The following is a 16539-nucleotide window of genomic DNA, read 5'->3' on the forward strand; positions in this document are numbered from 1 at the left end:
TACACATTTGACACTTTGGCTCACATGCATGCTGCTTTTCTAGGAAGATGCTATGCAAAAAAAATTCCAATGAAAAGAGCATGGACATGTTTGGGTTGCTAGAGCTTTCCTACTATGGGAATTTTCTCATATGACCTCTTCAGATGGTTTTCATTCCCTCTTTGATGAAAGTGATTGAGAAATGACATTAGAGAACAGTGTTTCCCAAAATGTAAGAAGCATCAGTAAGATGACTTAAATGATGCATACACAGAGAATGAATGATTTCTTTTCAAATCTTCAGATTATAGGTAATGAAAGTTCCCAGTCTGATACTAGTGCTAATATCTCTTTTTATCCATCGGACAGTAACCACCCAGACCAGGTGCCTTGTGCAGAGTTTAGCGAGTTTAGTTAATACTAGCTTTTTCTCATCTGTCTTTCATTTATGACAACAATTGTTTTTTTTACACAATTATTTGGTTTAAAGTAATTTCAAATTTAAAAAGTGGGCCTTATTGGACTTAATAATCCATATAGGATGCTGTCTTCCTACTTCAATTTTGATTTTTCCTTCCCCCCCCCCACATATTTAGGTTTTGAGTATTTATTTTAGCATACTGAAAAGTGCTGTGACCCTAATGGACTCTGAAAATTCTGTTAGTTTTATGTTCCATTTTCCTATTTTGTGCCACATTGCAAACTGAAGTAATTTTTTTTTAAAGGAACGTACTCTGTTACCAACAACTCAATTTTTATGATGTTTATTTGTCCAAAGAAGTGATCAAATAAAGAGCATGACACAATGATGGGTCCCACTATATAAAGCAAGAAACCAGCTTCTCGTTATCTGAACATTGTTCATAAGACATCTGCAAAGACCAGCATCGACATTGTAAATTGTGAGATCTTAGCAATAAGCAGATGAACTTGAAATAGCACCCTAGAGTGGGGTAATGAATGCTGCATAAAAAGTATCTGTTTGTACATCCATTCTCACATTTATGCTTAATGAAAATCAAAACCTGTTTTATAAACAAGTCATGAACTTTTGTTGCGGGGAGGGAACCAAGATTCCAAGTGAATGGATGGTGAATAAGGAAGACCAAAGAACTGATGCTTTTGAATTATGATATTGGAGAAGAATATTAAACATACCATACCACAGACTGTCAGAAGAATGAATAAATCTGTATAGTCAGAATGCCCCTTAGAAGGGAGAACGGTGAGACTTTGTTTTGTATTTTGACATGTATGAGAAAGCAACATATGAAATGGCAGAACTTAAAATACATTGCTTTACATAGAAATTGCATACATATCCAGCAACATATATAAAGGTAAATATTGTTGTTAAGTACCATCAAGTAGGTTCTGACAGTACAGGATTTCCGAGGAACAGCTGGTGAGTCTGATTCGCCAAACTTATGGTTAAAAAAGAACTTGTGGTCCATGCTTATCCTATAGCACCACACCAGGCTCCATACGTATATTTGTTGTGGTTGTTAAGTGTTGTTGAGTCAATTCTGACTCATAGCGACCCTGTAAAGGGTTCGCAAGGAGTGGCTGGTGAGTTTGAACCACCAACCTTGTGGTTAGAATGACCTCATGATCCAATGCTTAACCTACAGTGCTACATCAGTGTTAAACGCCATTGAGTCAGTTCTGACTCATTGCGACCCCGCATAGGGATTCTTAGACTGTAAAAATTTGCTGGAGCAGAAAGCCTCATCTTTCTCCCACAAAGAAGCTGGAGGGCTCAAATCATCAATCTAGTGATTTGAAATCCAATGCTTATCCTCTAGAGAGCAGGGGTGGCGAATGTCCAGCCAGTGAGCCATATAAGGCCCTCGAAACCATTCAGTCTGGCCCTGACAAGGCAACAGAAGTTCCAACCATCACGTTGTTGTTACGTGCCGTCAAGGTGACTTCAATTCATATTGATCCTGTACTTCTAAGGAGCAGCTGGTGGGTTTGAACTGCCAACCTTGTGGTTCGCAGTCCAGTGCTGATCCTAAAGCGCTACACCAGGAGTCCTATACACACACACACACACATATATACATATATAAATACTGCAAAATATGAAGCACCAAACATTCATCCCACAGTCCTCTCTATTCAATCCTCTCTATTATTCAATGATAATCCATTGCAATGGCCACACATAATGCAAGATGCCCATACTAAGAGTTATAGGGTTTGTTAAGGAAGTGAACAGCTTATAAATGCTCATGACACAGTTGTTTCAGTTAGCTGCTGATAAATGCCCACACAACACACCACTCCACCATAAGCCTCAGCCAGAAGGCACTCAGCTCTAGCTCCCGGAGTCAACAAACTTAGCTCCCACACTCTACAAGCAAGTTTCCTGCCCAAAGTCACTCAGTTTTACTTGATCTGTGGGCTATGATGTCCACTGCTCTGTCTCATGCTCTGGTTCTTGATTCTGCTGCTGCTGCTCACCTGCTACTTCTCTGGCATCACAATTTTCTGTCCCTAGATTGAGGAGAGTCAATGTACAGAGATCTCAGGTTTCAAAGGACATACATCACTCCTGGCTCTTTCTTCTTGATGGTATTGAGATCCCTTACTCCATTCTACTTCTGAGATGGCTCATTCTAAATCCATTCTAGAACTTCAAGAGTTAATCATTACGATGAACTTTGCAAACATCCACAGCTGAATCATGTCATCCTGTCAGTATCTTCTCTTACCGGACCCAGCAGGGCAGAAATGTTTTGTTTGGTGGAAGTTACAGACTATAGCTAGAGGAGATGTTATATAATTAACTATACAAAACACACATATACATATTTGTTGTTGTTAAGTGCCATCGAGTCGGTTCCAACCCATAGCGACCCTGAACAGGGTTTCCAAGGCTATAAATCTTTACGGGAGCAGAAAGCCTCATCTTTCTCCCGCAGAGCAGCTGGTAGTTTCGAACTGCTGACCTTGCAGTTCACAGCCCGATTTGTAACCATTACGCTACCAGAGCTCACACACATATACATATACACACATATAATTTCTATTCAGAGTGGCTGACTATGAAATTTTATTAAAGCCACATCGAAAGAAGAAGGAAAAAAAAAAAAAAACCCTCATCAAGAGGGAAATCACTTACCATGCTCCACATTTACTGTAAACTGAACAATTTAAATGAGAAGATAATGACATTAACGTCTTAACTTAAAGCAATCCTCCATGGCATGATTTTTAAATATTCTCTTGGTTTGAAATTTATGTAAATTGAATTCATCTATCATTAGTTATTGCCAGCCTACCTAAATAAATAAAAGTTTTCTGTAACAATTAGTTCTTTAAAACACTGTGTTTTAATTAGACCTGGGACATTATTAAACTAGCTATAAAGATGAACAGTATCTTCTTTGGTATACCCAGATGCCTGAAAATCAACAAGAATGCCCTCAGAGTTCTTTCTTCAAAAACTCTCCAAATCAAAGCTTTTCATTCAAAGCTTTAAGTCAATCTGAAGTTAAAAATACCTTTTTCATATTTCATTATGTAAATATAAAAGGAATGGTCACTTGTAATCAGAGAATCATCATTGAATCAGTGTATTCTAGAGTTCAGAGCACCTAGTCAGAAAGAAAGCTAAATTCTTCATTTTATGTATGTACACACGTACGCACACACACATAAAGAAAAAGAGAAGAAACAAACCCACTTCCATTAGTCAATTCAGACACACAGCGACTTTATACAACAGAGTAGAACTGTCCCTTAGGGTTTCTAAGACTGTAAATCTCATTTTTCTCCTGCACAGTGGCTGGTGGGCTTAAACCACCTGCTTTGTGGCTAGCAGTCCAATGCCTAAACCACAATGCCACCCAAGATCCTGATGGATGTCCACAGTCACACAAAAATAACAACAACAAAAAACTCATGGTAGAACTTGGACATAAAGCTAGATCTAAATTTTACCTCCAATTTATTTTCACCATATCATACATGTGTTTAACCTTCCTATGACTCCATAAGTTAGGTATTATCATTACCCCATTTATATATTATTGTTGCTTTTAGGTGCTGTTGAGCCAGTTTTCATCTCCTAGCGACCCCATGTAACAATGTAAAATCACACCATAGAGTTTTCCCGTCTGTAATGCTTCCTGTCACCCCTCATCTGTCAGCTTGTCTGACTGTGGTGGCTTCAGTGTTGCTGTGATGCTAGAAGTTATGCCATCAGTATTTCACATTATACCTGGTGTGGTGCTGTAGAACAAGTACTGGACTGCTAACCATAAGGTCGACAGTTCAAACCTACAGTCTACTTCTTGGGAACCTATAGTGTGGCTATGAGTTGGAACTGACTTCACGACACTTAACACCAATATGATGGGCAGGTTTCAGTGGAGCATCAGTTAGGACAGACTAGGAAGGAGAGACGGGCAACTTCAGCAAGATTCGCAGCTAAATGCTTAACCACTGCACAAGCAGGGCTCCTTATTTTACACAGAGGGAAGGTTATATGGTTGGTAAGGAATCCTAGTAGACAGGTGGATATTTTTCATTTATAAAAAAAAAATCTCAAATAAAAGTAACAAACACCACCCTTTAATAACTAAAAAAGCACAAAGGTTATCATTCTGAATTGAAATTTGGGGCTGGTAGTTGTTTTTTGTTTTTTGTTTTTTTTTTCAAATCTTTGTGAATTGGGTGAGGGTTTATAGGGAAGATCATCAGTATGACATTCAACAAATCAATGCAATGCTTATACGCCCCTCTGTTCACTAACATTATGTGGCTGGTAGTTTTTCGATACACTTTCCTCCTCTAAAATTAGTCCTCTTCCCAAGCCCAATTAAAGCACCAAATTGTCCTGGAAGCTTTTCCATATCATCTGAGATTAATCTCTTCCTTCAAACTCTCAATAATTGTTGTATATTGCCCATATGCAGAAACTACGACCTGCCTCTAGCTACCTATTCTCCTTTACTTCTTTACTAAAAGAAATCCTTTTTTTTTTTTATTATTATTGGCACATTTCTAGGTAGGCCACATTCCCTAACCACCTTAGGTGTAATCGGATGTCCAAGTAAGTTCTACAGTAAAATATAAATGTAACTATGATGTGGGAATTCTAGAAATGATGCTTAACGAAAGAAGACTTAGATCTTAGGGGACATCTTTTGCCCTTTTCCATTTCACGTTCCTAACCAGATGTTTTGGCTGGAGCTTTAGCAGCTATCTTGAGGCATGAGGCATCTTTGAAGAAAACAGCTACATTCTGATGATGGTGGAGGAGAAAGATAGGATTCTCCATCCATGATAAGACCACAAAGCCACTAGAGCATACTTGGATAGCTTCCCTCCAGATGTGCTTTACATGCTAGAGAAATACATCTTTATCTTATAAAAGCTACAATTATTTGTGGTTTTTCTGTTAAATAAGCAGAACCTAATTCTAACTAATAAAGTTCAGATCCATAATCCAAGATTTGTTGTGATTATAGTAAATAAATAAAAAGGGAAATGGAATTACTTCTCTTGAAAACAATGGAATAATACCTCCTTAATCATAATTTTCATTCCTAAGCCCTTTTTGGTAATTTTCAATTTTAAGAAATCAAACAGGAGGGAAGGAACAGGGAAGGAGACATAGTAGCAGACATTTCTGCTTCTGCCACTGGCCATGCCATTTCCTCTTCTATCTTCTCTACTCAATTTCTAACTGTCCTCAATGTCTCGCTCAGTTTCTGCCCAAGTTTTAAATTCAGAATGCATATATGTTGCCTTTGCTGGAGCCCTAATGACACAGTGGGATAAATGTTGGTCAAATGCAAGGTCAAAGATTCAAACTTACCATTTTTGGAAGTAAAAAAGAGGCTCTCTGATCCCATAATGATTTATAGTCTCTTATAATCATAAAGTCGATGGTTCAAACCTACCATCTGCTTCTTGGAAAACCTATCGTGTAGCTATGAGTCGGAATGGCCTTCATGGCAGTTCTCAGAACCCTAAGAAGCAGTTCTACTCTGTCCTGTAGGGTTGCTATAAGTCTGAATCAAGTCAATGATGGTGGTTTTGGCTTTCTCGTTTATTGCCTGTGCCATTTATTGGACTATCTTATATCATCTAGTAACTTCTAAATTCTGCTAGTTAACTTATACAGTGTATTTCTTTTCCTATGTCATTTCCACAATATGGTGGGACCTGTGTCATATTTCATTATACCTTCCAGTTACTAAGAAACTACTTCTGTGTGGCAGAAGATCAATACATATCTTTGAATAAATAAATTAAGAAAAAGGGAGGGGGGGATGCAGTGGAAGACTAAGGAGTGAGAATTTACATCATATTAGAATGAAAGAACAAAAACAGTAAAAAGCCAGAAGAACTCCTTGTTATATACTGAAATGTATCCCCAAAATGTGTTGTAAATCCTTGCCTCTATGCTTGTGGTACCATGGACTGGCTGAGAAGAAACAAATCTGTCTTAGAAGAAGTACAGTCAGAATGTTCCTTAGAAGCCAGGATGGCCAGACCTCGTTTCCTATACTCTGGGCATGTTGTAGAAGGGACCAGTCCCGGGAGAAGGATATGGTGCTTAACAAAGTGGATGGTCAAAGGAAAAGAGGAAGAACCCCAACAAGATGGATTGACACAGTAACAGCAACAATGGATTTGAACAAAACAATTGTGAGGATGGCCCAGGACCAAGTAGTGTTTCCTTCTTTTGTGTTTACGGAAGTTATGAGACAGAATGTAACAACAACATGACTTTGTTTATAGTCCTACTGCTGAATTCATTGTCTTTTTATGCTAACAAGACAGGATTATTATAGGGTATATTATCATAGGATTAGTGTAGGGTTTATCTTTTCAAATATTAAAGATATTAAACAAGCAAGCTAGGATGCAGAGATGGGGAAGACAGATGCCAAGTCACATGATGATTGCTCAAAAGCACACGCTCAGAACAGACAAGGACCCTTCTGCAGAGTTGACACAGAAAGAAAGTCTTCCACTAAAGACAGCACCTTGAAATCGGACTTTAAGCCTTTAAACTGTGAGAAAATAAATTTCTGCTCATTAAAGCCACCCACTGTGGTATTTCTGTTTCAGTAGCATTAGATAAGTAAGAAACTCCTAGGACCAGTTTCATCTAGTTCTGGGTCTTATTGAAGAACTGGGCCTCAAAGAACAAATAGCACAATACAGTGTGCAAAGTCCAAACTATACTTAGTAAACTCGTCTACAGTAAGGGACAGTGTATCTTGCCTGATGAGTTTTTCAATAAGCCATGCCATTTTAAGGAGACAGAGACCAGCTTAGAAAACCAGCATAATGGATAACATACAATTTTCAAACCATATACAAAAACTAGCTCACAGTAAGATCACATTTCACAGATATTACTCTGTTGGGTAATGTTAGTAACTATAAAAGTAACACTTGCACATATGAAATAATGACTTAGCAACATAGCTAGAACCTAAATAAGTAACCCTGAAAACCAATTTTGTTAAATACACTGCATTTCCTCTCTTCTTTGTGAGGTTGGCCCAAGATTATGCAGTGTTTCGTTCTGTTGTGCACAGGGTCACTATGAGTTGGTATAGACTCGATGGCACCTAACAACAACAATAACTAAATAGCAAATAACATAGTATTGAAGGATTATAACATTACTACCTTTTAAAAAACAGAACCAAGGACTTCCAGCAAAATGGCGGGTTAGACAGACACATTACATGGACCCTCTACAATAAAGGTAAGAGACACCAAATGAAACAGACACAGGTGAAAATTCTGGGACCTGAAACTTCAGAGGAAAGGTTAGAAAAGTAGGCTGAGTGCTTGCTGGGAGGAGAAGCTGAGCAGGGACAACAAGAAAAGGAGACTGAGGCATGAACAGCTGGCCAGACTCAGCGCAGCCATCTTGTGAGCAGCTTTAGCAACAGAAGACCTGGCAGAGAAGTCACACAGGCGAAGGGAAAGGCATGATTCCTTCTTTTTCCCCACACTCCCCTGTTGACCAGAGGTGTGGCCAGCTCCCACTTTCATTCACCTTGGGCATGGACACCCTGATCTCCGGGAATTTGGTGCCACATGGTTAGGAACCACTTCAGTGTGTGTATGTGGGGGGTGGGGGGTAGGAGGGGCGTGCAACTGCATCACTTTGATGCCTGGATTCCAGTGGAACTGGCTCTAGACCTACAGAACCAGCAGAGCCACTAGACCAACACTTCACCAGTCACTCTGCCCCCAACTGTTCTATGGACCTAGCAGACACTGAAACCAGCTCCATCAAGGGCCTCCATGAACTACTTATGGGTTGAGTGTACTGAACACTGATATACTGATGCCAATAGAAACTCTACCTAGGGCCAGGAACTCAGCTGTCACATTCCTCCCACATTTCTTCTTGGCTTGCAGGAAATCCCCAGAGTATTCTCCTCTCTAGGTCTAAGAGCTGCACTGTTTTTTATGGTTTGGTCCTTTTTTAGCATTATTTTGTTTATTGGTTTTCCTCCTTCTCTTTCCATTCCCTTGACTTTTATTCTTTCTGTCTTCACTTTTATCTTTCCTTCTTTTCTTCTGCTTCTCATTTCCCCTCTTCTTTTTTCTCCCTTTTGATCTTTCTTTAGTACTCTCTGCTCTCTCTTTTCATCTCTCCTCTCCCTGGTTTCCCTAAATTTTTCTTTTATTTCCTCTCTTATTTTTATCTTCTGTAGCTCCATTTTCCTGTCCCTATTTTCTCTTTTTATTTATTCTTAACTTCTTCAATTTTTCACTCTTTTTTTTCTTCCATAGCTCTATTTCCCTGTTCATCTTTTATCTTTATAATTATTATATTCTTTGTTCTGGACGCTACCTACTTTATTCCTTTTTTTTTTTTTTTTTGCTATTTTCTCTTTTCATTGTTGATTACTTGTTTGTTTATTCTGCTTTGTTTTCTTGTGTGTGGGAGGAAGGAGGGGTTTTCTCTTAACTACCAGACAGGAGACAGCAACTGTGCCCACACATTCTAGCTAAAACTGTACCCTCTGCAGCTCCACCCACTGGGCAAGAGCTAATACCAACTCCTATGCCACCTGATCAATGGCAGACAGCAGCCGACACCAGCCACACCCACCCTAAACTGAGGTGCACAAACAACTAACAAGTGTACATTCTTCCATTCTCTAACTGCACTCACAGGATACAGTTGGTGAGCACCTAAGAACACATCAACACAGAACCACTAATTAAATACAAATGCAACAACCCCACAATGCTCCAAAGACATCAAACAATTTTAGCTCACATGAAGAAACAAGAGAGAATGGCTCAAACAAATGACGAAGATATAAAACCAGTAAACATTTATGAGGAAGAAAAGGAAATTAAACTAACTGAAAGAGAATTTTTAAAAAATGATATTTAGATATCTTACAAGAATTGGCATAAATATTGAGGAGGATAAAAGGAGATCACAGAAAAAAACTCTACGAAAATTCAGGAGAATGCTACAAGAACAAACAGACAAAAGAAATGCAAATTTTGAAACACTACAAAGCCTGCAATTAGAAATCTAATTGACTAATACTAAGTTTTCAGAAATGGACAATACACTGAAAGAGGAAAGGAGTAGATTCAAAGCAATAAATACTAGAATTAGTGAGCTTGAAGATGCTCTCAATATTAGCATGCTAGAAGAACTGCTAGTGTGGCACTGTAGGATCAGCACTGGACTTTGAAGTACAAGCTTGGCAGCTCAAAGCCACTAGCGCCTCCTCAGAAACCCTATGCAGGATCTCTGTGAGTTGGAACTCAGTTGATAGCACTTAGCAACAACAGAACAACATTAGAACAATCAGAAAAAAATACGAGAAAATACAGAGAAAGCCTAAGTATTATGTGAAGCACCATGAAAAGGAACAACTTATAGGTTACAGGAATTCCAGAACAGGAAGAAACAATAAAAAGCACAGAGAAAACTGTTGGAGAGTTGCTGGAAGAAAACTTCCCTAACATGAAAGAACAGAAGATAAATATACAGGAAGCTGGATGAACCCCCAAACAGGATAGATCCCTAAAGAAAATCACCAAGACATACCATAATCAAACTTTCCAAAACCAAAGACAAGGAAAGAACCCCAAGAGCTGCTCAGTAAAAATGAAATGTTGCCTGCAAAGGTAAACCACAGGACTAAGTTTCTCAGCAGAAACTATGTGGGCAAGAAGGCAATGGGATGACACACACATAAAGCTAAGAAAAAAAATTGCCAATCAAGAATCATATACCCAGCAAAGCTGTCCCTTAAATATGACAGCAAAATTAGGATATTTCCTGATAAACTGAAATTAAAGGAATTTGTAATGACCAGAGTAAATTTACAAAAAATACTAAATGATCTTCTTTCGACTGAGAACCAACTACAGCATATAACAACCTAAGATTACCATACATGACAACACCACCCAGAACTCAATCCAGATATAGGAAGTATTTAAAGTAAAACAAACCTACAAGACTGAAAATGGGGAACCAGAGATATCAATTTATAATGAAGCTAACTATAAAGCAAAAGGATAAAACAGTGTAGATACAGGACTTCCAAACTGCTAGGAAACCAAGTATATTTCAAGATAAATCAGACTATTTTAAATTGTGAAAATAAATTACATGGTAACTTCAAAGCAAGTTAATACACCTGCACATCAAAATTAAAAAAAAAAAAAAAAATCAAGGAAAACCAAAAAGATTTATCAAACATTAACACAACAGAAATGCAGATAAACCCACACACAAAAAAACCATGAAATCAGCACAGAAAATATTGTGGAACAAAGAAACCAGCCACACCACAAAAAGCTCACAGCAAAATGAAAGCAATCGATTCATACCTATCAAGAATAACACTGAAAATAAATGGATTAAATGTACCAGTCAAGAGACAGAGAGAGCAGAATGGATAGGATAAAAAAGATGCTTCAATATGCTATCTACAAAAGAAACATCAAAAAGATAGAGACAGCCTAAACAACCATCAACAGAAGAATGGTTACACAAACTTTGATATACAATGGAATATTATGCAAGGTTGAAAAGTAACAACAAATCTGTGAAACACCTTACAATATGGACGAACCTAGGGAACATTATGCTGAGTGAAATTTGTTGAAAATATGTTGAAATTAGTGAAATTGAAACAAGGACAAATATCATATGAGCCAATGTTATAAAAATTTAAGAAAAGGTTTTCTTAAAAAAATAATCAATGATGGGGGAAGGAGGGTGTAATTATTCATGGGCTAGAGGGTAGAACATGTTAACAATGGGTGACAGGACAGACAATATACAATAAGAGGGAGGTTTCACAGTAAAGAAGAAGGTAGTGGGAGACACAGGAAGGAACATAATAATTAAAGTGACTAGAGGTAAATACTGTTAACTGTTGGTACATGGAGGAGGCTGAAATCATTGTAATAAAGAAAAATACATGATTTGATGAATGTAGAACTGGTGATCTGCTCTATAAATCTACACTCAATTCACAATAAAAAGGTTGGGGAAAAAAAGAGGGCAAACTCTACGCCATATTTTATAGAAGCAACACCATTAAAAGCTCCGTAACACTATTTGATATTAAAGCTGCATAGCACAATGTAGAATTAACACTGTGACAAAATGTTTACAAGTTTCAACTACATTTACATACATATAATGTTAAGTGATACAACAGTATTCTAAACACAGGTTATTGATATTTTTACTTAGATTCATATATCAATTTTTACCCAATTGACTTTATTCTCAAATTTTTTTGTAAATCGCTGGGCTGTATGTTTGTTAATGAGTTGTGTAGCCCAATATACAATGTTCTAATTTTATTTTCATGCATTTAGCACAGTTTTAAAGTATAAGTAAAAATATTCAACTAACAGAAAACATATTTTCTTTCCTACTCTTTCAAATCAAGCCTTTGTTGCATTGTGTACTTAAAAATAATAAAGTACTTAAACATGATTGTCCTTACAATTATATTTGATTCTATATATGAAAGTTGAACTACTTTTGAAATTAATTTCATGAACACTATAAGTCAAACCTCCCAAAACATTACCTTTTCTTAAAAATTATTAATTAGTTGTTTCTACATTTGAAATTTTTTCACATAGATTTCTTAGACGTACCTAAGACAGTCGCTTCTTTGACAATGAAATGTACAAAATAAATGGCATGTCAACAAGTAAATTAGCATTCCCTTTCTGACCAGATGGGTCATGTATCCTTTTCAAAACCTTGGTCTCATGATACAAAATAATAATAATTTAAAAGACCTCATTAAATGATCCATATATTGACATAACCTCTATAAAGACACACATAGTGTTTTAATTGATTCCTTGAATCCATTAAGTGGAATATTAAACTCATGCCTCTAAATTATAACAGAATATTTACTTTAATTAATAATAAATTTTCTTTAGGATATTGTAAAACAAGTAAGTTAAATCATGTTTACTTACCAAAAAACTTCCAAAGGCTGAATTAAATATTGCAGCTGCCTAAAATGAAAATAAATGGAGGGAGAAAAAAATTCATTAAAAGCAATAAGAATAGGAAAAGCAAAGATTGGCATTCTCCATTCCCCCTCTATTTAAAACTTTGCAACACTGATTCCATTAAGTAAAGTTGGTCAATGCTTACAAAAATTGCCACTGGCCTATAGTTTACTAAGATAGATGAGCTGCAACTTAAGAATTCCTAAGTGATGGGTTTCAAAAGTAAGCAGAAAGGCTGCCATGAAAGGTTTTGAACTTATATGACAGTACCAAAAGAATCATCACCAAACTTGCTGTTATTGATTTTGTTACAATCAGAGGTTGATTTATTAATCAAAAAGGAAAGTTCACGCTCCTGGGAGTAGAAAAAGCAGCACTAAAAGGCAAATATTCAATACAGCCTCTCAGTGAACGTAGGTGAAATCTGATGTTCCTATATACCACACATTAGAAACAGGAGCAATAACACTAGATAGGTACGCTATTTGCTATTCTGTTCATTCTAAAGTCAAAACAAGCAAGCAAAACTTAAATATGGTGTTCATGATTCAAAGAAGAAATATGTGACTTGCTTACCCAAATATCCAGGGATTATACAGTAGATGTAATATAGTTCTTAACTTTAAATCAATCAGTATATTCTCTCAAACTACCCTTGAATCCTGAAAGCTACCCTTAAATCCAAAAGGATAAAACCTATTCATATACAATCCAACTGATGAAAGAAAAGAAAAGTGAGATTTTAAAAAGAAAGAAAAAAGAAATGGACAAAAAGTAAAAGGAGGGGTAAAGAAAACTTATTTACATGTCCTGTAGATGCAGAGCAGAATGAAAATTAATCATCATGGACATTATCAACTACACGGTAGAAAGAAAAAGATGTCAGTTTGGTAAGTTTGAATCAAGTCCAAAGCCAGGCTAAGAGCTGTAGCTGAAAATGCCTTCTGCTCCAGAAGAGGATGCAATGAGAGTGAATAGGTAATGAGATCCTTGGCTCCAGAGAGCTTAGCTTTCCTATTCAAGTTCATAATTAATTCAAAGCTTTGATAATTTCATTAGATTTCTCCTTTGCTGGCCCTATCAATAAAAGATGGCACTGGACCACAGTTCCTCTGTGGCATAAACACAGGCACAGACACAGACCAGGGAAACCTTTGCTTCCTGACAGGGACGGACAACAGCATATGGTGTTCCGTGTTGTGCAGAGAACAGTGAAAGAAAGAAAAGAAAAAAAGATTCAGCTAAATAAAACATTAAAGATGGAAACTGTAAACTATAGCACCATATTTAACACATCTTCCTGGAATGCTATTATGGAACATTCCAGAAAAAAAGCCTTATTTTTAGAGTAAACATAAAATAAAAAGGTATAAATAAATGAGTTTTGGTACCATCAACAGACAATACTACCTTCCACCCTACAAAAATGCACTTTCCCCACAATTTTTACTGATTAACATAGATTATCTCCCTTCTTAGTAAAGGAAGGCGGTTTCCCTTATTAAGTTCTCTCTTTTAAAGTTCTTTCTTTCAGTCTTTCACCAACTTTACAGCACTAACCTACTAGTGCTGTCTAACATTTATGGAAATAAATAGTGAATTATTTGATGCACAGATTCAGAAATCAAAGTGAAATACAGACAATTAATCATCAGATCTAATTACCATACTCCTTCCTGCTCTTTTTAACCTGAACACAAGCAATATGCTTTACGTGGATTGGCTGTGCTCCTGCACCTCACAAACAACAGTGATGGCAGTGATGACCTGCCTTAGGTGCCCATCGATGCTTCAGGCCCACCGTATCAGCATAGCCTTTATCCTTAGTTGTGTTTCTGGCAGTTGTGATGACTCTAAACTCACTCACCTAAGCTACCACTTGGTCTACCTTCACAATGATATCTGGCAATATTTTTGAGAAGGCTAGCTCTGTGTACTCTGAGTACTCTGCAGAACACTGTGAAATGTGGAACTGAATCAAAGCTCTTGAGTGCTGTAGAATCAAGCAATAGATAACTGAGCTAATAGTTGGCTCAAGTCTGCAATTATTTCTAGAGTTCTGAAGAACAACAAGTATTTGAAAAATTTAAATGATAATTTAAAAGACATGCATGTTTTCTGACTTAGATGGAATTTCCAGTTCCTTACTATGATGTAAAAGGACTGCCATGAACAGGTCTCTGTCCATTCCAATCCTTGCCTCAAATTTTATATTTCTTATAACACTAAGCTATTTGTGTATCCCTGAACTCATCGTGCTGTCTCTATCTCTTTGCTCTCTGGCCTAGAATGTCCTTCTCTCTTCCTCTACCTAGATTACACTAATTCGTCCTTAGTGACTAGGCTCACCCATCGCCGTTCTGAGTTTTCGATTATGCCCTCACAATACACACGTTGGTACATGCATCACTCTTACACGTAGATTCAGCGTCTCCACACCAGCTCCCAAAACATCTTGAGCATACCTCTGACAAGGTACTTGTCTGTTGAATGCCCTCAAGTCCTTTCTGAGTCATATTGACCCTGCATAAGCTTTCCAAAGAGCAGTTGGTGGGTTTGAAATGCTGACCTTTCAGTTAGCAATGATTATCCTATAGCATATTGAACTGAAATGACCGATTCACATGCCTGGCTGCCCCTATCACATTCAAGATTTTCTAAGGGCGAACTCTCATGAAGTTAATTCTAAGCAGTTACATGTTCACTAACTGAGTTGCTGAAATATGAAAGGGTTTCAAAGAATTCGTGGGAAATTTCTTAAAAATTATCTTCTAATTCCATTTTGCCATGAACTTTTTGAAGTCCCCTCATAAGTAAGATTTCCAAGGATGTCTGAAACCTATGTCCCCTAAAAAGCTAGTTGGACAGGATCCTGAGGTTGGATCTAGCAATTGGCACCATACCAAGTATTAACAATGACACCAGATTTAGACTTCATTTGTTTCACCTGGTACCCAATATAAGAATCTCTTTCACAGTACCTAAAATGCCTGAATTGTCCTGTTATGGTGTTGATATGTTATTAGGTGCCCTTAAGTTAGTTCTAACTCATAGCAACCCTAAGCACAACAAAATGAAACACTGCCCAGACCTGCACGATCCTCATAATCATTGCAATATTTGAGCCCATTGCTGCAACTATTATGGCAATTCATTTCATTGAGGGTCTTCCTCTTTTTTTGCTGCCCCTCTACTTTACAAAACATGGTGTTCTTCTCTAGACGCTGGTGGCTCCAAATAGCATGCTCAAAGTACTTCAAGTCTCATCATATTCACTTCTAAGGAGCATTCTCGCTGTACTTCTTCCAAGACAGATTTGTTTATTCTTCTGATTGTACTTCTTAAATGCTGTTGAGTAAGTTCCAACTCATAGTAACCCGAGATAAAGTTTCCAAAGAGCAGCTGGTGAGTTTGAACCACCAACCTTGTGGTTCAAACCAAGCTTGCGCTTATCGTACAGAGCCAGCATTATTCTTTGCCAACACCATAATTGAGATGCATCAATTCTCCATTCTTCCTTAGTCATTATCCAGGTTCTACGTGCATATAAGGAGACTGAAAATACTATGGCTTGGGTCAGACCTTAGTTTTCAAAGTGGCATATTTACTTTTTCACACTTTAAAGAGGTCTTTTGCAGCATTTCTTACCAATGTAATATGTCGTTTGATTTCTTGACAGCTGCTTCCATGGACATTGATTATGGATCCAAGTAAAATGAAATCCTTGACAACTTCAATCATTTTTCTGATTATCATGATGTTGTGAATGAGTCCAGTTATAAGGACTTTTGGTTTCTTTATACTGAGGTGCAATATAACTGTAGGCTATAGTTTTTGATCTTCATTAGTAAGTACTTCAAGTCCTATTTTCTTTCAGCAAGCAAGACTATAAATTTGCATACTGCAAATTGTTAATGAGCCTTCTTCAATCTGATGCCAAGTTCCTCTTAACATAGAGCGACTTCTCAAATTATTTGTTCAGAATACACACTTTAAAAGTATGGCGATACGCTCTGATTGGTGACCACATTTGTCACC

The 16539-nt window shown here is 37.2% G+C and overlaps 1 protein-coding gene across 1 annotated transcript in view; it reads right to left on the bottom strand.

Annotated features, from left to right (window-relative positions):
• Positions 1 to 16539, bottom strand: part of SLC10A7 (solute carrier family 10, member 7) — a 390178-nt gene that overhangs the window by 258271 nt on the left and 115368 nt on the right. Inside the window, exon 5 of the mRNA XM_006872278.1 lies at positions 12466 to 12504. Within this exon, the coding sequence (XP_006872340.1) occupies positions 12466 to 12504 (39 nt within the window). The remainder of the gene's footprint in view (positions 1 to 12465; positions 12505 to 16539) is intronic.

This window comes from Chrysochloris asiatica, unplaced genomic scaffold (genome assembly GCF_000296735.1).
Source record: "Chrysochloris asiatica unplaced genomic scaffold, ChrAsi1.0 scaffold00190, whole genome shotgun sequence".
Taxonomy (NCBI): domain Eukaryota; kingdom Metazoa; phylum Chordata; class Mammalia; order Afrosoricida; family Chrysochloridae; genus Chrysochloris; species Chrysochloris asiatica.